We start from the raw sequence: 22,670 nt of genomic DNA, 5'->3' as shown, positions 1-22,670 counted from the left end.
CGGGTGACATCATCAGGACGGCGGTAGGCGAGAGGGTGGCTATCGACCTGAGTGGAGAGGGTATCCCGGTAGGCATTCCAGTTGGCACGGGAATAGTCATGGATGTACTTAGGGGGAGGGTCATGACAAGGGTCGGGGCGGGGGCGACGGCCGTCTGAAACGGTGAGGAGGACAGGGAGATGGTCGCTACCAATAGGCTCCAGGACATCCACCGTAATGCGACCAAGGAGGTTGGGGGAGGAGAGGATAACATCGGGAGTGGAGTTGGATTCGGGACGAGTATGTTGGGGGATGGGGATGAGGTCGCCTTGAAGGGAGGAGAGCGATGCCACCGCCGTAACTGGGCAGCGGAGCGACTATGGATGTTGAGGTCGGCGGCGATCACATAGGAGGAGAAGGTACGGTCGATGTGGGAGAGGAAGTCGAAAGGAAGAGGGGCGTTGGGGCGGACATAGATGGTGGCACAGGTAATGGTAAGGCCGGGGAAGAAGAGACTAAGGATCAGGTGTTCGGTGGGGTCGGGAAGGAGAGGCTGGAGCCGAACGGGGATCTGGCGGTGGTGGCCAATGGCAACTCCGCCACGTGCAACTGGGAGGGGATTATCGGAGCGGTGGAGGAGATAGGGGGAGGTGTGGATGGAGTGGTGGGGTTGGAGGAAGGTTTCATTGAGGAGGAAGGCATCCACACGGTGGGTAGCAAGGGTGTGCAGGAAGAGGTTCTTGTTGGCGGGAAGGGAGCGGATATTGTTGAAAACGTGGACCGGTGAGGCTTCCGGTCTTATAAGCAGTGGACGGCTTCTCATTGGCTGGATGACGTCACGGTGAAAACGGCGCGTACGGAGGTGGCGGCCTCTATGTCCCTAAATTTTGTTTGCGCGCTTTATCCAGTGTTGCTTGCAGCGCCATCCATCGCAACAGGCGGAGAACTGCGGGGAATGTAAGAAGTCTCCCTCTGCGCTCTTTCTTTATCAACTGCGCGCTTCCATGCATTGTTGAGTATATATCCGGAGTCTCTGTTGAAATTATTTTCACATAGTCTAATTTCAACTGCTTCCATGAAGACAGAGTCCCAATAGTTTGAAGCGGGAGCAAGTATTCTTGTTTCATAGAATAGAATCTTATGTTTATTTAACAAACCACGCTAAACCACCGCTGATATTTCTAAATACCTGTATTGCAGGTGACGCTGAAGTTCTACACAGCGACCGGCAACAGTGCATATAGAATGGCCCACATAATTTTTGCCACACTCGCAAGGAATGCAGCAAATTCCCGGTACTCTCACGCCAAGATTACCATTCACAGGTCGCAAAGCTCGGGATTTTATCCAAATTTGACGCGGCAAGTAAACCGAGAACTTTTTATGCACATTTATAATTAATCGGCTTTTAGCTACCCAGCCAATCACCTAGCTCAAATTGTGGTCTGCAGACCAACACAACACGCAAGTTCTTGAAAGTTAGCAATAGAAAGCGACTTTTATGAAGTTTCGTGATGTGGTTATTTTCGGTAGAAAGTGGGAGGTAATTTGGCAATACGACAAAGGAATGCACAAGTTACTCTTGTAGCCCAGTGGGAAGAGTACGTTGCTCAAATACGCGAGGTGTAGGATTCAGTTTTGGGTCAAAGCACGTTTCTTTACATTCTGAAGCTTTGTCTGGCCTAGTACTGCTCTAGTATAGATCGTTCCTTGAATCATGTTAAATCATGCTTATTCCACCTTGATGTAACGGACGTGGAAGCTACAAAAAGTTAGTTGTTATTAATTAATTAGACCATTAGCAGGAGGATACAAGCAAGGCAGACATCTCAGTTCGAATGTCAAACAAGAAGCAGTGCTCAACGGATTATTTAGACGTTGTCGCTAAGTAATGCGTAAGGCTGAAGGGAGAATTTGTAGCTTAAATATGAAAGTAATAGTTGGGCAAATCAAGACGAAAATGCGAATTTTTTTGTGTTTGGAGGTGTCAACTGAATTTTGATAGTATTCGTACGTACTACCGGGCAAAGTGGCGTGGAGGCTAGCCCACTGAACTCGCATGCGGAGGGACGCTGGTTCAAATCCGCATCCGGTCATCTAGCTTTACGTTTTCCGTTATTTTCCTAAATCACTCCAGGCAAATGCAGGGATGGTTCCTTTCAAAATAGTACGACCGATTTCCTTCCCCATCCTTGAAACAATCCGAATTTGCACTCCGTCTCTAATGACCTCGACGGTGTCGGGAAAGGTTCTCCAAGGCCAACAAAAGCTCGTCAGGTGAAATGTCAAAACCATGTTAATACACTACGTAATCAAAAGTATCCGGACACCCCCAACACAAACGTTTTTCATATTAGGTGCATTATGCTGCCGCTTACTGCCGGGTTCTCCACACCAGCGACCTCAGTAATCATTAAACATCGTGAGAGAGCAGAATGGGGCGCTCCGAGGAACCCACGAACGTGGTCACTTGTGTCATACGCCTGTACGCGAGATTTCCACACTCATAAACATTCCTAGGTCCACTGTTTCCGATGTGCAAGTGAAGTGGAACGTGAAGAGACTCATACAGCATAAAAGCGCACAGGCTGACTTAGTTTATTGACTGACAGAGACCGCCGACAGTTAAAGAGGGTCATAATGTGTAATAGGCAGGCATCTATCCAGACCAACAAAGGAATTCCAAACTGCATCAGGACCCACTGCTAGTACTTTGACAGTTAGGCAGAAGGTGAGAAAACTTGGATTTCATGGTCGAGCGGTTGCTCATAAGCCACACATCACGCCGGTAAAAGCGACGCCTCGCTTGGTGTAAGAAGCGTAAACACTGGAAGATTGAACAGTGGAAAAACGTTGTGTGGAGTGACGAATGACGGTACACAATGTGACGATCCGATGGCAGGGTTGGGTATGGTGAATGCCTGGTGAACGTCATCTGCCAGCGTGTGTGGTGCCAACAGTAATATTCGGAGGTGGTGGTGCTATGGCGTGGTCGTGTTTTTCATGGAGGGAGCTTGCACCCCTTGTTTTGCGTGGTGCTATCACAGCACAAGCCTACATTGATGTTTTAAGCACCTTGCTCCCCACTGTTTAAGAGCAATCCGGGAATGGCGATAGCCTTCTTTCAACACGATCGAGCACCTGTTCGTAGGGCATGGTCTGTGGCGGAGTGGTTACATGACAATAACATCCCTGTAATGGACTGGCCTGCACAGAGTACTGACCTGAATGCTACAGAACATCTTTGGCATGTTTTGGAATGCCGACTTCGTGCCAGGCCTCACCGGCCGACGTCGATACCTCTCCTCAGTGCAGCACTCCGTGAAGAGTGGGCTGCCATACCCCAAGAAACCTTCCAGTACCTTATTGAACGTATGCCTGCGAGAGTGGACACTGTCATCAAGGCTAAGGAAGGACCAACACAATATTGAATTCCACCATTACCGATGGAGGACATCATAAACTTGTAAGTCATTTTCAGCCAGGTGTCCGGATACGTTGGATCACGTAGTGTAGTTTTGTTTGACGTTGAAGGATTAGTTCATGATGAATTCGTGCCACAGGGACAAACTGTTAAACGATAGTACTATCGGTACGTGTCATGACGCCTGCGAGAAAATGTGAGAAGGAAACGGCCTGAAACGGGCGAGACAATTCAAGGCTCTTTCACCGCGGTAACGCGCCCGCACATTCATCCCTGTTCGTGCGTGACTGTTGCATAAAAAACGAACTCATTGTGTTGCCTCATACTCCGTACCCGCCAGACCTGTTGCCTGCGGACTTCTTTTTATTTCCAAAGTTGAAAACACCATTGAAAATACGAAGATTTGCAACGATAGGCGAGATAAAAGAAAATTTGTGCTATCCAGCAAGAGGCTTTGCTTCCGGAAGCGGAAACGGTCCTGGGGGCGGTGTATCAGTTATTGAGGAGAATATTTCAAAGGAGACCATGCGCAGTAAGTAAAAGGTAAACGTAGAAAAATTTTGTGGATTAAGTTCTGAAAATTCTTGAACAGACTTCGTATCAACAAAGCGACATATTTCTTAAAATAAATATCCTCTTCAAATTATGATTCTTGCTCCGTTGAAGTGGACATAGTACATATTTTAGTAAAGTAAGGTAAAGTTCTGCGTTCTGTTCCTAGATGGGCCAATGGGTCCCGACTGGCATGGCATCCTCTGTCAATGGCGTCGTCGTAGCGAAATGGGGGGACATGTGGTCAGCACACCGCTCTCCCGATCGTTTTCGGGTTTTTTGACCTTGGAATCGCAACTAATCGCTCCTCAGGTGACCGAACGAGGCTGGGTGCACGTAGTACCAGTCCTGCCACCAAGGAAAAGTCGCTAGCAGTATCGCGAATCGAACCCGGGTCCCCGCATGGCAGTTAGCCGCGCCGACAACTCAGCTACGGTGACAGGCACATGTTGTAGTATAACGCAATAAATACTATTATCCAGTATCAGTTACAGGGTGCAAAGTCTAAAATATTATTGATTATGTTTCCCTTAGGCTAGCTAGCTATTTACTACTAGAATTCTTCCATTTCTACATGTATTTCCTCTTTCACTCGTCTCTGTAAATCACAGAAGTAAACGCAGTGTCTGGGCCGCAGTTTAAAAGCCCAGCATATAATTTAACATCAAGCCCGAAACCAGTTAGGAGAAATTAAACAAAAGACACATTCAGTCAGTCAAATTCTTACGCGGCTTCTACGAAGGTTGACTCGTCATTTCACAGCGACCGCGGTGCGCCGCCGTGATTGTTATGTGCGACCTACCTTCTCCACCACTGCAATCTGGAGTCCTTGTTTCGAATTCAGAACGCTGACCTTGTATCAAACGCTTTCTTGGCAAACATTGCAAGGCAGACCAGTAGATCAAGTGTTGCAATGTTGCAACGCTTCCATGCGTGACGTAATGAAGAGACAGGCCGCTACTGTCAAGATTTATAGACTGCCATGATGCAGTGGTGTTGATGAGCATTACTTGTAGCGAATAGCGCGTCGAAAAGGCTTGTCATCATTGGTATTTGACTGTCGTCATAGAAGAGGTGGAAACGCGGATTAACAAACATCACAATAACGCTACGACGTGCTGCGCTGTTTCTGTACACTGTTTGGCGGAGGCAGGACGTCTGTATCCGTGTATATACTCAGCAAGCCACTATGAAGTGCATGGCGGAGCATACTAAGTACCCATATTACTGAATTTTTGTGCTATTCAGTTAACATGTTAGGCGTGGGAGAAATGGCTCTCTATGTGCCTTAGAAAGAAGAAGAAGCTTATTTTATTTTGGCGAACAGCGCTTACAAGTGAGAACAATAAACTCGAGGTGTCGCATTAAAAAGGCGGTGTAAGCCGAGGAGAAGATTATTTTTGAAATTCTGGGTCGTCTGTTCCAAGGCGGTTCCAGGAAGTTATCACTGCCTTCCACGGGCACGTGGTTACTCTAGAATGAGAGGAATCTCCGATGATATGCGAATGATATAGGAAGGGAATAAAATAGAAAACGGTATGCTATGTACCGTCCACCGCATAAATTGCAATACGTAGACTGCGCAGCTGAAATTTAAGGCTAATCTCTTGCAAATTCGTACTTGTTAAATCATGAATACTGTTTGCTATGTAGTCACTTCACTGTGAACGTCGTTCTCAGACTTAACGATAAAAAATATTTCGCGAACAAAATGAAGTTTATCAGATGTTTTAAAACGGATTTGCAAGGAGAAGTGTGATGAACCACTAAGCTACCGTTGAGTTAAAGCCCACAACTTTGAGCCGCGCAGTCAAGGGCGCCTTGTCACGGTCCGTGCTGCTCCCCCCGTCGGAGGTTCGAGTCCTCCCTCGGGCATAAGTGTGTGTGTTGTCCACAGCGTAAGTTAGGACCGATGACCTCAGCAGTTTGGTCCCATAAGACGTTACCACACATTTTTTCCCACAACTTTGAGGTTTCACTTCCAGTTGGTCTTATGCTTGTTCTTAAAGTGACAATGAAAGATAGTAAAAAAGCAGTAGATATCAGGCGTACAACAAAAGTCAGTGCTGTAATGGAAAGTGTAAATACCTTGAAACAGCAGTGGGCTGGTGATATCACTCGAAGAAAAGTAGACAAATGGTTTAACCGGACACTAGTTTGGAACCAAATTTACCAGATGGGACAGAGGCCAGAGGCCAGAGGCCAGAGGAAGCTCAGGATCGGCAGAAGTGGAAGAACCTGCTCGAATCCTATGCTGCACACCGATTCCAAGAGGCCGTATCACCAAGTGACCGAATTGATTGATTAATTATTATTATTATTATTATTATTATTATTATTATTATACTGCTTACGATTGTTAACAAGAAATACAAAAGTAAATATCCTAGAAGTACGCGGCCTGCGGTGACATTAAGTTTCATCGGGGAGAAACAGGTGCCACATTAAGATTCGATGGACGAGTCAAAAAAATGGTTCAAATGGCTCTGAGCACTATGGGACTTAACTTCTGAGGTCATCAGTCCCCTAGAAGTTAGAACTACTTAAACCTAACTAACCTAAGGACATCACACACACCCATGCCCGAAGCAGCATTCGAACCTGCGATCGTAGCAGTCACGCTGTTCCGGACTGAAGCGCCTAGAACCACACGGCCACCACGGCCGGCGATGGACGAGTCGCAAGCAAATTTCATTTATTCTCAAGGAAGATTTAAAAGACTCTCGTTGGACCATGTACCCTGCACTACATGCCTCAAGATGGCCTACAGGGAACAGACGTAGATATGTGAGACATTGATACAGGTTTGACTTAAACTGTAAGTTCCCCCATAACCAGCTTAGTTGCGGTGTTTGCGAGTTTCCATAAAGTAAGAGTTTCCCTCTGTTGATATGACGGTGAGCGGTAAAGTACAGTAGTTCACTACTCGAACTTAGGAGGGAAAAACCATGCACGGTGAGCCTCAACTCTACCAACAACATTTCGCAGGTTGTTCAGGGATGTTTTCTGAGTATTTTGGCTTATGACACCCGTGGTGTCAGGTGGCTCGTTAAAGAGTAATTACTTTAGTTTCTGTAAGAATACATTCACAGTAGTGAAAAAGCTTGTATTACGCAACAAACAAAAAGTACAAAACACAGAGTAATGAAACAATCCTCAGACCCAAAAGAACTGCGACATCGTCGCCGTCGTTGCGGTAACAGATTGCGTCATTGCGCGCTCTTCCATTGCATTAAGTGAATTTGTTACACAAGGTACTGTATATCCGCCAACTGTTCACCAGTAACCCATGCATCATAAACTACTGTTTAGCAATGTTGAATTTGAACTAATACTGTCAGAAATCAAATGTTGGACGGAACCGAGCAACACACTGAATGTAAATGTGAGGGCGGAAAGTAAAGTGTGCGTTACTGTTGACAACAGAAAATGGGTGCAACAAGTCTGTTTCCAAACAAGACGCGCAGCGCTTACCATCAATATTTAAACTGTTATGCAGATACTTTCACTTCTGTACAGGTACAAAGATAAACAGGAGTAAAAAATAAAAAGAACTGTAATTACTATGTAACGAGCCTTTACATCCCACGCGGCGTAGGTAGCGAAGAATGAGTATCACTCGACACGTACGAATGCGGTGTCCGGTTGAGCAAATGGCAAATTCAAGTAATGCAAGTAATGAAGTTCACTTTGTGAACTGTTGACTAGAAACAGAGTCCAAATACAGCAAAATTTTCATAAGCGTACAGATCAGTTGATAGTGAATAAGAAAAGAGCAGTAGCCGAACACTGTATCAAAGGCACGGTTTGATGGCTTCAAGCGATAATTTTTTGTTGCGCTATTTACTTTTAGAATAAATAACCGTTGATAAAAAATTCGATACCTTGCGCCGTTTACGATTTGATTAGCATTGAAGTTAGCCAATTAGGTCGTTGCACGCGCAATTTCAAGCAGTCTGCCAGAGATGGTGTTACCGAAAGTGTTCTCCGTTTGGACAAAAATTGGACATGGGACGGCATCAAGGATAGAACCCCAGCCAAAGGTTCTGCTTTCTAGTGGCCTATCGTCTACGCTATGAGAACAACTGACACTAACTGTACCTGGAGGACCACTTGAATTTAGGAGCACGGCGTGATTAGCTAAATTCAATAATAATTAAACATATCGAATTTTTTTCTTAATAGTTATTTCTCAGCACAGTCTTCCCAGCAACACACTTACAAGCTTTTTAGCCTATTTCTGACCACCCTGTATGTTTTAGATCAGACGTCTGAAAATGCCTTCCCGACGTTGTATTATTCATAAAAGCACTGTAATATTTTCTATTTTAAACAACTGTTACTCGTACGCGACAGAAATTAAGAACAAGAAGCAATCGTAAACAGCAGTCTGCTGAAATTTTGGGCATCTAACACGTCGGCACCTGCTTAAGTCCGTAGCGCCATCTCCCCTTATTGTAAAGAACCTTCACGGTCATACCTCCGCTTGTTATGCCTCCATGGATGTACACTCGCTTTGTGCCATCTGCGGAACTGGGACGAACTGCGGATAATTGAAAGCACAGTATGCTAGGCTCCAATAGATACTGCTTCTTGGCAAGGAATTCCGAACGACAGTCGTACACAAGAGAGCCACCGAACGTCACGAGTCTTTTGTACTAAATTACTCAGAAAATATTCCAGAAACACTGGGTGGTTCCAATTTAAGTGAAGCCAGTCACCGAGGTTCAGTGTGGGCTGTAACGTTTGGCAGCGAAACTTGGCAGATACGCTAATGGATTAATGCAAAACCGATTTAAGCTGGAATAATATTTGTTCCAGTTTAGGCCACCAGGCGCAAATCTGGCGCTGTGCTGCATCTCTTCGACGTCTCCGGTGCTCATATTGAACACACTGTGTTAGCAGTGGTTAATAGTAAAATCAACATTATGCCTGTGTCACTTGTTCGACCTTTTCTACCCATCTGCCGTTCCAAATCCATTACATATAGAAACACATCTATACGTTTGAAAGAAAAACAGCCCTAGGTCACTGTTTTTAACAAATTAACCTGGTTTCAGCACTGCTAGGAGTGTCTTCCTCAGTGGTGCAATTGAGTTGTAACCTGCACCACGCAAGTAACGAGCAGCCCTTAGTGGCTCGCCATCACAGTTTTCTTTATCTTAAATATCTTTGTGACTAATGCCCTTCTGGCATATTTATTATTTTATAAATGACATATAAGTACTGCCAGTCTTTCACGGTGATTCCGTACTTATACCCTATCATACGCTTTTAGTCATAATTCTGTGACTATGTTATAGAATGTAGACCATTCTTTGGTTTAAATTCTGAGGAAGACATTCCTAGCAGTGTTGAAACCAGGTTAATTTGTTAAAAATAGTGACCAAGGGCTGTTTTTCTTTCAATTGTAACTGTTCACGGTCTCTGAACGTGCAGCCATGTACAAAATTTTGACATCTATACGTCTTTCTTGCATTCAAAGCGCCAGATTTGCACCTGGTGGCCAAACGTGGAACTAACTGTTTTCCAACGTTAATCGGTTCAGCATTAGAATATTTACCAGGTTTCGTCGCTAAACGACAATTACAGCCCAGAGTAGCTGCACTTTAATTATAACCGCCTGGTGTCTCCGAAATTTTGTCGGTGGTGTTAAGTTTCCCGAGTATACTCCTTGACACAAAGTCTACACCTACATCTACATTTATACTCCGCAAGCCACCCAACGGTGTGTGGCGGAGGGCACTATACGTGCCACTGTCATTGCCTCCCTTTTCTGTTACAGTCACGTATGGTTCGCGGGAAGAATGACTGCCGGAAAGCCTCCGTGCGCGCTCGAATCTCTCTAATTTTACATTCGTGATCTCCTCGGGAGGTATAAGTAGGGGGAAGCAATATATTCGATACCTCATCCATAAACGCACCCTCACGAAACCTGGACAACAAGTTACACCGCGATGCAGAGCGCCTCTCTTGCAGAGTCTGCCACTTGAGTTTGCGAAACATCTCCGTAACGCTATCACGCTTACCAAATAACCCTGTAACGAAACGCGCTGCTCTTCTTTGGATCTTCTCTAACTCCTCCGTCAACCCGATCTGGTACGGATCCCACACTGATGAGCAATACTCAAGTATAGGTCGAACGAGTGTTTTGTAAGCCACCTCCTTTGTTGATGGACTACATTTTCTAAGGACTCTCCCAATGAATCTCAACCCGGTACCTGCCTTACCAACAATTAATTTTATATGATCATTCCACTTCAAATCCTTCCGCACGCATACTCCCAGACATTTTACAGAAGTAACTGCTACCAGTGTTTGTTCCGCTATCATATAATCATACAATAAAGGATCCTATATGTAGACTGTACTGCACTCATATCACTTTCACGATAGAGATTCACACGTGGCACTTGATAACAGGTGGGTGGAACGAACGCACAACAAACCTCCGCATGACGGCAGTCACTGTCGTCTACGATGTCCTCGAGGTCCAGTCACGTGTACGGGTTTGCAGTTAGGAATTATGTACCAGCCCGCAGTGACCGCACGCACCAGATGGTCCTACTGTCAGGAGACGCGCCCCGTGCAGAGCAGCTCACCGTGTTCAGGTAGGCGTCCTCGGACACGTGGAAGGCGGGCCGGGAAGACGCGGCGCACGGCGCGGCAAGCGCCAGCAGAAGCGCGGGAAGCATCGTCCCGCAGCGGCAGGAAGCGCGAGACATGGTCTTGTGCGGGCAGCAGACTACCAGACGGCGTTAAGTAGCCGGGCACCGGCGGCTCGGAGGAAGGCAGCCAAGGCCGAACCGCCGGCACCTGCGGGCCGAGTCCACGGCAAACTGGCTGCAGATCAAGGCGGCGGCAGCTGACTCGCCAGGGATCCAGCTACCCCTCAGCCCTTCTCATCCGTTTGCGGTGATGAGCTGAAAAGTTCTCGGTCTGATAATCAAAGGTCATATGATTCTAGATCCCCTTCCCAACGTTCACTAGCAAAATGATAGATACAGGACTGTTTTCATTGAAAGCAGCTATTCGCGTTCCCTTTGATAGGAATATCATTGACACGGTATGACACTTGTGTTGGGATCTTTTCATGACCATTGTTCTTACACCACGTTACATCCGTGGGTAGTACACTATTCCTTGTAGACTAGTTGCACAGACCAGTTTGAAACAACAATAAATCAGGTAACATAATATACACTGTGGTATCGGTACGTCCGAAAAAAAAAAATGTTCAAATGTGTTTGGAATCTTATGGGACTTACCTGTTAAGGTCATCAGTCCCTAAGCTTACACACTACTTAACGTAAATTATCCTAAGGACAAACACGCACACCCGTGCCCGAGGGAGGACTCGAACATCCGCCGGGACCAGCCGCACAGTCCATGACTGCCGCGCCCTTCGCCCATTCTTTCATACCTTCCTGTCGATACATCCAGACTGAAGCAACGAATGAAAATTTGGACCAAGGCTGGGATTTGAACAGGGGTCCTCTACTCACTAGGCAGAGGCGCTAACCACAACGTCGTCCCTGGCACAATGGCTTTGCACAAATGCACAGACTACCGTAACACACCTCCCTATCAATCCAAATTCCGAGTCACAAATCAGCCCATATGCTATTGCTCCTAAACTCGAAAAGCATTGCAGAGGCTCTCCAGTTGTATTGGAACAGCACCTCAACACCAAACAAAACTGGAGATACTACCTGAAACTCAGGAATAGGTGCTATAATCAGGTGAAGCTATATGGCTCCAGATACCTTTTCAAGTCTCAAACATCTATGATGTATATATGTAGACTGAACCGATGAATGAAAATTAATAGCGAGGCCGGGATTGGAATCTGGATCTCCTGTTCACCATTATCATCGACTTCAGGGGGAATAGCAAGTTGGCTGAGGCGTGAATGGGAATTTGGGTTGAGGAGGTACGGGTGCTAGGGTACTTCCAGCAGTTGTGCAAAACCAGGATGATGTAGCGGTTTGCACATCTACCTAGTGAACTGAAGACCAGGGCTCAAATCCTGACCTTATTGCAAGTTTTCATTCGTCGTGTAAGTCTGCACGTGTACATCATAGGTTTTTGAGACCTGAAAAGCTCACTGGAACCATATACGAGGGTTGGAACTTAAATAGTGACAACTATTTATTCACAACCGATACAAAAGAGTTACATATTTTCACCTGTTACTGTCCTTCAAAATAGTCACCAGCGTTGTGTATAATCCGTTGCCAGTAATGTGGAAGGTGTAGTATACCGCCTGTTCTGTTGATGGGAGCGGTCTACTGCCTGTCGAATTTCTGGAACAGTTCTGAAGCGAATGCCACGAAGTGGTTCTTTCATCTTCGGAATCAAATCAAAGTCACAAGGACTTAAGACAAGGGAGTACGGTGGATGGTACAGTACTTCCCAGTCCCATCAACAGAACAGAGCAGCCACAGCTTGCGCTGTATGCGCCCACACATTGTAGTGCAAAATGATGGGTAGGTTGCGCAGAAAGTGTCGCCGATTCTTTCGCAAAGCTGGTCGCAGGTGATGCTCCAAAAACGAACAGTAATACTGTGCATTGACGGTCTGCCGTGGAAGAACGCAATGCGTTAGGATAACACCATCACAGTCGTACACGAGAATCAACATAACTTTAGACCACTCCATTCGCACCATCAACAGAACAGGCTCTACTAACGGTATACTACGGCTTCCATATCGCTGGCAACGGGTTCTACACAATGCTAGTGACTACTTTGAACGACAGTAACAGGTACAAATATATAACTCTTTTGTATCAGTTGTGAATAAATAGTTGCACTATATAAGTTCCAACCCTCGTAGTTTCATTTGACATCCTGCTGTGCTGATTCCATACAGCCATTGGCACAAACGAGGGCACGATCAAAAGTAATGCCTCAGAATTTTTTATGTAAAAACTCTTAAAACATTTTAAATGAAAAGAACTTTATTAAGTTGTTCCTTATGTTCATATATTTCTTCTCAAGAGTCATCTTGGCGACGAATAAGTTTCTCCCAATGAGAGAGCAATTTGTTATACCATCGCTGTAGAATGTTTTACTTCGCTGACGGTGCCATAACCTTACCTCTACTTGCACCGCTTCATCACTATCAAAGTGAAGTCCTTGAAGGTGTTCTTTAAGTTGTGGAAACAGACAAAAATCGTATGGGGTCAAGTAGGGACTCTATGAAGGATGATCGATGATAGTGAACACAAGGCGTCGGACTGCTGCAGAGGTCGCAGCGCTCGTGTGTCGTCTGATACTGTCAGACTTTTCGAATTCTTGCTTTCAGTTTTCTGAGGATCTCGCAGTACCTTGCAGGGTTTATCTTGTTTGCATTTGGTATGAATTCCAAATGAACCGCACATCTCATATCTCTTTGAGCATGACGCTTCCTGCTGATGGCATGGTGCAGAACTTTTCTGACGCCAGTGATCCTTCGTGGTGGAACTTCATTGATGCCATCTTGGTTTCGGAGTCAAAATGTTGAACCGAGCGTTGCACAGTGCTGACGTCGATACAGCCATCAGCTATGCAGGTTATATTCTGTGGATTTCCACTTGAGGTATGTTTTCTGCAGTTAGCAACTCGATTACAGCAAACTGTTTCTCACGCACTGACATAGTTACGTTACACACCGCCATGTTACACGCTACAGTTTGGAGCCCTCTAGCGACAGAGGGTTTCAACTTGCGTCAACCGAACGAGGTGGCGCAGTGGTTAGCTCACACCAGCTTCCGGCCATCCTGATTTAGGTTTTCCGTGGCTTCCCTAAATCGCTTCAGACAAATGCCAGGATGTGTCCTTTGAAAGGAAACGGCCGACTTCCTTCCCCACTATTCCCTAATCTCCGATGGGACCGATGACGTCGCTGTTTGGTCCCCTCCCCAAAATCAACCAACCAACCAACTTGTGTCAGTGAAGCGGGGAAGTCGACAGAGTAATATGCTTAACACGTAATATCTCAACCGATATTGAGATCAGAATAAAAAAATTCGGAGACATTACTCTCCAACAAGCTCCTGTACATACTACGTTGCCGTCACGACTTTGGTCATCTGTGGAGAATCAAATGACGGCCTCGTACCAGTTTTACAACAGGTACAGCGCTCCAGAACGATCTGTCTGTTCTTTACCAGAGGTGAATAGTATTTTATTAAGTGAGTTAATGTGTCTGGCACGAATACGTTTTGAGTGACAGACAGATAGATAAAAAAATAAACATATAGATTGTCCAGGATGACAAGTAATCGGAGAAACCGGTGATAGCACCAGTCCTGTTCTCCAGGTCAACAAACGAAGTTTAGAATTGGATGAGTAGCATTTTATGACTCTTCGATAATGACAGTATTGTGTACCGAACAGTGTTGTCGTTGATGGCGCCATTCTGGATAAAAAAAAAGAGCTTATGGCATTGCTGGCCACATTGGGCGACTTGCGTTTCGATGATGATGAGAGGATGATAAGAACAACACAACACCACGTCCACGGGCGGAGAAAATCTCCAACGCGGCCGGGAATTGAACCCGGGCCCGCTGCATAGGTGGCAAGTACGTTACCACACAGCTAATTAGGCGGACCGTTCCCGACAATTTGGCCAGAATTTCTGTTTTATGCGGTGAATGGCATCTTAGTTTGACTGTGGATTAATGCAGGTTAGTACTGGTGTGTAGGAGAAACACTCGCATAATGTTGTTCGAATGCATTATTAATGGTAAGCTGCTTGACTGAATCGAGTCGATTAAATATCGAGGCTAAACTTCTCAAAATGTCATGAAATGGCTCGATCACTTAAAGTCAACTGAAGGAGAATGGCAAGGCCGACTACATTTTACTGCAAATGTTTTGAGAAATTTTAGTGCTCTGAGAAAGAAGATTAAGTAGAGAATGGCTATATGCTTGGGTATTGACCGTGTGTTTTGGGATCTCACCAGATCAGATTAAAGGGCATTACCAAAATAATTCAGAGGCGTGACATATTTTTTACGGGACGTTTCGAGAACCGTGAGGGTATCAGGAAAGTGGTACGTGAACTTAGGTGGGAATACTTAGAAAGAAGAAGACAGCATTTCTGCAAAACGTTGCTCAGGATATTTCAACAGACAGCATTTACCACAGACTAACGATTCCAGTACGTCCAACGTTCAGAGAGATTAGAGTTGATATTGAGACATACAGGCATTCATTTCTTCTCTCTCCAAGGGAACACAATAATCCTCTGATCCATGAACTGTTTCTCAAATCATTATTTCACTTTTCGATAGAGATTATGTGGGCTATTGTTATCTCGAATGTGCATGTTGTGTGCGGCGTGCTGTAGACGGACGAACCGATGAAGCTGATGCCGTACAACGAAAAACCAGCCAGACTGCAAGTTTCACTTTTTTCTTTACTCGATGACTAGTTTCGTCCCAAGCAGTCGTCGAGTAAATAAAAAAAGTGACACTTGCAACTTTGGCTGGTCTTTCGTGGTCCTGATTAACAGAAGTTGCTGGCCTGCAATTACTGCAGCTTGCTCGAAGTTCGCAAACCGATGCACATTATCAAACAGCACTTCTGTCCATCGACCACCTGTGAGATACGAAGGCAGAGAGAACTCTCCGTTTGTTTGTTCTATAAACTCGTCCTGCTGGCAGGCAGCGTACACCAACTCATTCTTCTTCTTCTTCTTCTCTTCCTTATCATCTAATTACGGGCTCCTCTGCACACGAAATTCGGCAATTTATTTTATTTTACTCCTATGAACACAAAAGCTCCTTGTTTCAATAATTTTTAATTAGTGTTCAACGTTTACATACAGTCTGTTAAGTAAGATCGTGGTCGACATTAGAATTCTAGGATCCGATGCTCAAGAAGAGACACGAATTTAGCTTACGCGTAGCATTTATCAAAGAGGTATGATCTTATCTACCAAACGTCGGTTCATCGGCAAAAATGAAGATTGGATACTGCAGGAGGACAATGATCCGAGGCACCACAGCAAGCTTTGCAGAGACTGAATTGGCCCTCACAGTTGCCTGACGCTAATCCTAATGAAAATATATGGTCTAACATTAAGGAGAAAAAGGGAAAAAATCTTCATTTTTAAACAGCTGTCAGTGCAAATTCGACGCTTTTGGAGGTGTCTTCCACATGACTACGCGGAAAACTTGGTTTCAAGCGTGCCTCGGAGATGCCAAGCAATCATAACACTTCGGGTGACAGGACGTATTATTAATTGTAATTGCAGTTTTCTTTTATTCATATATGATATATGTATATGTTTTAGTTTGTTGTCACATACCTATTTCAACCGATTAACCCGACCACGATCTTACTTAATGGACTCTACGTTGCACCTTCTCCTTTCGCCATGTTGATTCTACACGAGTAGATGCGATTCTCTAATCCGTTATAGTTATCTTCGATCTCCCTTTTGTTGCACTGCGTTCAGAACGTTGTAGAGCTTCTATTCTTACAAGATTCTCATCTATCTTGTTTTTTTGTACCCTAACGTTCCGATGAAACAAGTGAAATTAAATTTTCTGGAAACTATTACATTTATTAGGGCACTGTTATGTTCTAATTTATGTCAAGACTGACCGTCTCTAACCTGACTCTGACCCCAATAGCCACTGAGATTTTGCCTTGTGTGCTTGTGTTCCACCTTAAACTTTCTGCTAGATGCTCCTCAGCTAATCTGTCCTTTCCCCTCATATTTAGGTGCAGGCCATGATTTGTTCATCCGCAATCCCAATTGCAACAACTAAAACACAAATATGAGACTTTGTCTGAACCAAAAACAGTCCACTCAGGATCACCAATCCATTCAGCACACGAGTGTGTACCGTTTCTGCGCTATTTCGTGTACTTACACGTGACAGCAGGGCTCTTTTGCTGAAAAAATGGTTGACTCTCTTCATCTATATTGGCAACAAGTAAAAGGAATTGTCATCTACGACGAGAATAATTAAATTTAAATTCAGCCAAGCACTATACACAGATCCTGGCACGATTTCAGTTAAAAAGTTGACATTGAGTTACAAAATACTATATTGTCCCCATTTGTTGCGAATGTAAAATTACATCAAAGAGCAATGAAGTAGCAGTGTCCATGGACAAAACGTCAGAGTCACTGTATAGAATGGACAAACGAGAATTACTGGAAAACAGTGATGCTGAATTTGGTGTTGAAATATTTTGAAAGACTTCAAAATGCATGGACGAAAGTGTTATACACTAAATGATAGGCCGCGAATTGCTGGTGACACGTACTATGGTATGATTTGTCATGACAAAATTATCGATGTTTGCTCGTCAGCAGACAATGACGATAGTGACTATGGATCAGCTGATGAAATTTGCGATCAATCAGATCTTATGGCACATACATAGCTAACAATGCATCTGGACAAAATAATCGATTATTTCGAACGCCAGACGGAAACCATTTCGACCGAACTAGGCCTACTGCTCGTGAAACCCCTACGTGATCCTGCTGTACATAAATGACATGTGAATCGGACTCATAAAGAACGTACTGATTACTGCAGTGTATAAAAATATTTTCTTTCAATATCTGGTCAATGATTATGTGAAAATAATGTGCGAATTGTGTGTTTATATGGAAATGAAAATAACAATGAGTTTATAGCATTTCATCTATATTTAGCTATATACAGGGTGAGTCACCTAACATTACCGCTGGATATATTTCGTAAAGCACATCAAATATTCACGAATCGATTCCACAGACCGAACGTGAGGAGAGGGGCTAGTGTAATTGGTTAATACAAACCATAAAAAAATGCACGGAAGTATGTTTTTTAAAACAAACATACGATTTTTTAAATGGAACCCCGTTAGTTTTGTTAGCAAATCTGAACATATAAACAAATACGTAATCAGTGCCGTTTGTTGCATTGTAAAATGTTAATTACATCCGGAGATATTGTAACCAAAAGTTGACGCTTGAGTACCACTCCTCCCCTGTTCGATCGTGTGTATCGGAGAGCACCGAATTACGTAGGGATCCAAAGGGAACGGTGATGGACCTTGGGTACAGAAGAGACTGGAACAGCACATTACGTCCACATGCTAACACCTTTTTATTGGTCTTTTTCACTGACGCACATATACATTACCATGAGGGGTGAGGTACACGTACACACGTGGCTTCCGTTTTCAATTACGGAGTGGAATAGAGTGTGTCCCGACATGTCAGGCCAATAGATGTTCAATGTGGTGGTCATCATTTGCTGCACACAATTGCAATCTCTGGCGTAATGAATGTCGTTCACGCCGCAGTACATCTTGTGTAATGTCGCCGCAGGCTGCCACAATACGTTGTTTCACATCCTCTGGGGTTGTAGGCACATCACGGTACACATTCTCCTTTAACGTACCCCACAGAAAGAAGTCCAGATGTGTAAGATCAGGAGAACGGGCTGGCCAATTTATGCGTCCTCCACGTCCTATGAAATGCCCGTCGAACATCCTGTCAAGGGTCAGCCTAGTGTTAATTGCGGAATGTGCAGGTGCACCATCATGCTGTTACCACATACGTCGACGCGTTTCCAGTGGGACATTTTCGAGCAACGTTGGCAGATCATTCTGTAGAAACGCGATGTATGTTTCAGCTGTTTGGGCCCCTGCAATGAAGTGAGGACCAATGAGGTGGTCGCCAATGATTCCGCACCATACATTTACAGTCCACGGTCGCTGTCGCTGTACCTCTCTGAGCCAGCGAGGATTGTCCACGGACCAGTGATGCATGTTCCGTAGATTCACTGCCCCGTGATTTGTGAAACCCGCTTCATCGGTAAACAGGTAGAACTGCAACGCATTCTCTGTTAATGCCCATTGACAGAATTGCACTCGATGATTAAAGGCATCACCATGTAATTGCTGATGTAGCGACACATGAAACGGGTGAAAGCGGTGACGATGCAGTATGCGCATGACACTACTTTGACTCAGTCCACCGGCTCTCGCAATGTCCCGTGTACTCATGTGTGGGTTCATGGCAACAGCAGCTAACACACCAACTGCACCCGTTTCTCCTGTGACGGGCCTGTTACGGACCCGTTTGCGTGCTACGACCATACCTGTTGCATACAGTTGGCGGTAGATGTTTTGCAATGTGCGGCACGTTGGATGCTCTCTGTCCGGGTGTTCTGCATACACCCTGCAGGCTTCAGCTGCATTTCGTCGACACTCGCCATAGATGAGTATCATCTCCGCCTTTTCAGAGTTCGAATGCACCATGGTCACAGTTCCTACAACACTACACTACCACAAACGTCTGGTAACACGGTGTACTACAGTTGGTCTGCGTGCGGAGACGAATGCAGAATAACAATAGCAGCAAGCGCTACATGCGGACACTGCGACAGCTAGACCAAACCACAACAGTGCACTACAGCCACACTCGTAAACACGGTCGTCATCGTAAACATGTCCCTGCAGATGCTGCTCGCCGACCGTGGCCCGTGTTTGTTACAACACGCAAGTGAACGTCGGAGGTTTCAGGCGTCAACTTTGGGTTACAATATCTCCGGATGTAATTAACATTTTACAATGCAACAAACGGCACTGATTACGTATTTGTTTATATGTTCAGATGTGCTAACAAAACTAACGTGGTTCCATTTAAAAAAAACGTAGGTTTGTGTTAAAAAAACATACTTCCGTGCATTTTTGTATGGTTTGTATTAAACAATTACACTAGCCCCTCTCCTCACGTTCGGTCTGTGGAATCGGTTCGTCAGTATTTGATGTGGTTTACGAAATACATCCAGTGGTAACGTTAGGTGACTCACCCTGTATGCCTACGATGCGTCGCGGAGGGTACGTATACAACTACTAGTTATTTCTTTTCCTGTTCCACTAGCAAATAGAAGAAGGGAAAAATGACAGTCTACAAGCCTCCGTATGAGCCCTAATTTCTCGTATCTTATCTTCGTGGTCCTTACGCGAAATATACGTTGGTGGCAGTAGAATCATCCTGCAGCCAGCTTCAAATGTCGATTCTCAAAATTTTCTCAATAGTGTGCCTCGAAAAGTACGTCGCCGTCCTTCCAGGAATTTTCTTTTGAGTTCTCGAAGCACCTCCGTAACATCTGCGTGTTGTTCGAACCAATCGGTAACAATTCTAGCAACCCGCCTCTGAATTGCTTCAATATCTTCACCAAACACTAGAGCAGTACTCAAGAATACGTCACACTAGTGTCGTATGTGCGGTCTCCTTTACAGGTGAACCACACTGCCCAAAAAATTCTCCCAACAAATCGAAGTCAGTCATTTGCTTTCCCTACCATTATCCTAACATGCTCGTTCCATTTCATATTGCTCTGCAACGTTACGCCTTAAACCACGCGACAGCCTCAAGCAGGGCACTAATGCTTGATCTACTCGTCCGCATTAACTTACATTTATCTACATTTAGAGCTAGTTGCCAGTCTTCACACCAACTAGAAATTTTGGCAAAGTTGTCTTGTATCCTCTTACAGCCATTCAACTTCGACACCTTCCTGGACACCACGATGTCATGAGCAAACGATCGCAGTTTGCTGCCCACCCTGTTCACCAAATCATCATAAAGAAAATAACAGTGGTCCGATGACATTCCCTGGGACACTCCTGACGATATCCTTGTCTCTGATGAACATTCGTCGTGTAAGTAGGCTGTTTAGGTTTTTTTATTGGTAACGCCACCTCTGTATAAAAATCACTGGCTGTGCTGTGTGAAGTCTGTGGCTAGTTTGCATTGCTGTCTGCCATTGTAGTGTTGGGCGGCGGCAGCTGGATGTGAACAGCGCGTAGCGTTGCGCAGTTGGAGGTGAGCCGCCAGCAGTGGTGGATGTGGGGAGAGAGATGGCGGAGTTTTGTAATTTGTCATGAACTGCTATATATATTATGACTATTAAGGTAAATACATTGTTTGTTCTCTATTAAAATCTTTCATTTGCTAACTATGCCTATCAGTAGTTAGTGCCTTCCGTAGTTTGAATCTTTTATTTAGCTGGCAGTAGTGGCGCTCGCTGTATTGCAGTAGTTCGAGTAACCAAGATTTTTGTGAGGTAAGCGATTTGTGAAATGCATAGGTTAATGTTAGTCAGGGCCATTCTTTTGTAGGGATTTCTGAAAGTCAGATTGCGTTGCGCTAAAAATATTGTGTGTCAGGTTAAGCACAGTCATGTACAATTTTTCAAAGGGGACGTTTCATATGTCGACCCTTAGCCTAGGATACCTCACTGGAATCTTCTGATTTTTTTCTTGTAGTTTGTGTAATTAGTGTAGCTATTGTTTATTGCTAGCGCGTAATTGTAGAGAGAATCTCCTTTGTAGTTGCAGTCTTTCATTGTTGTACAGTAAAACAGTTGTGGCATGCATGTAGATTTGCACCAAGTATTTCGCAGCTGCGCTTGCAATTAACTACATATTATTTTCAGTGCTATGTTAATGTGTTCTCTTATTTTTGCTCTTCAAATTGTGCTTTTCTGTGTTATCATGTGAAATATTGTGACAATAATGGAGTGTGAAAAACGTAACACTAGGCTCCAAAGTAAACTGAGAAATAATAGTGACGACGAGTGTAGCTTACCAGCACCGCTGTGTAATGAATTAACAGACTTTCAAAGTAGTAATTTGGTAACTGTGCATAAGGAAATGGAGCGGGCGTCAAATAATGGTGTAGACAGTGAAACAGGTAGTGAACAGGGAAGCATTATCGATCGATCGGTCGGCAACAGCTCTCCTTAGGAATCGGGAATGACAGAACACAATATTGCAAATACTGTAGACTCAGGTTTTGGGTTCTCACCGTTTTCTCAAATGAGTCAAGACACATTTTCCGCTTGTCAAAATGTGAATGTTGCCGGTGCAAATTCACTGCCGAAAAGCACTGAGAAACATGTTTCAGACACCAGTGCATTGTTATTACAATTAATGCAACAAATGGGACAAAAGCTTCAAAGGTTAGACACAATGGAACAAACACAGCAACAGTTAGACGCAATGCAAGAAAAGCTTCAAAAGTTAGACTCAGTGGAACATACGCTTGAACAAACACGTGAAGATTTAACTACTGAGTTACATAACATCGAATCGAAATGTCAAAAAGTCTGTAATGACGTAAAAACACAAATTTGTGAGCATTTCCAACCTATTTTTTCGCGTCATGAAAATGCATTACAGAATCACGAAACAGCCATAAAAGAACTGCAAACTATTGTTCATGAAAATCACGACACCTTGCAAGCTAAAGTTGACTCAGTTGCATCTACCGATTCGGTTACGCAACTTGCAAAAACTCAAGAAAACTTAAAGGACACAGTAGATACGATTTCAACACAAATGGACACTCTGAAACTTGGTTCAGAAAAACACACTGAGGAAATAAGTACACTATCGGAGAAAGTAGCCGAACTTTCGGATCAGTTCACTAACTTATCTGCAAAGGTAGATGATGATCTGAATGACACAAGACCTGTAGCCATCACTGACACAGAAGAGTATGAACAAATTAAGAAATTCAAACAAAATCAGAATCAAATTAATACGCAATACAAAAGAGAAATCCGGGAAGTACAAGATCAGTTGGCACAAGTAATACAAAAATTTCATATTTCAGAGGACACTCGCGCTCCAACACGGGAAGAGGAACTTAGAAATACGGAAAAGCCACAAAATAATAACACAGGGCATTTCGGAAATTA

General features: G+C 44.4%; 1 protein-coding gene across 1 annotated transcript in view; it reads right to left on the bottom strand.

The window, feature by feature from the left end:
* Positions 1–10,679, bottom strand: part of LOC124804846 (lipase 3-like) — a 212,029-nt gene extending 201,350 nt beyond the window's left edge. Inside the window, exon 1 of the mRNA XM_047265197.1 lies at positions 10,558–10,679. Coding sequence (XP_047121153.1) covers positions 10,558–10,650 — 93 coding nt within the window. The 5' untranslated portion in view covers positions 10,651–10,679. The remainder of the gene's footprint in view (positions 1–10,557) is intronic.
* Between the last annotated feature and the right edge of the window lie 11,991 nt (positions 10,680–22,670).

Source organism: Schistocerca piceifrons, chromosome 7 (genome assembly GCF_021461385.2).
Source record: "Schistocerca piceifrons isolate TAMUIC-IGC-003096 chromosome 7, iqSchPice1.1, whole genome shotgun sequence".
NCBI lineage: Eukaryota > Metazoa > Arthropoda > Insecta > Orthoptera > Acrididae > Schistocerca > Schistocerca piceifrons.
Note: the sequence above shows the minus strand (reverse complement) of the source record. Positions and strands in the feature narration are given on the sequence as shown.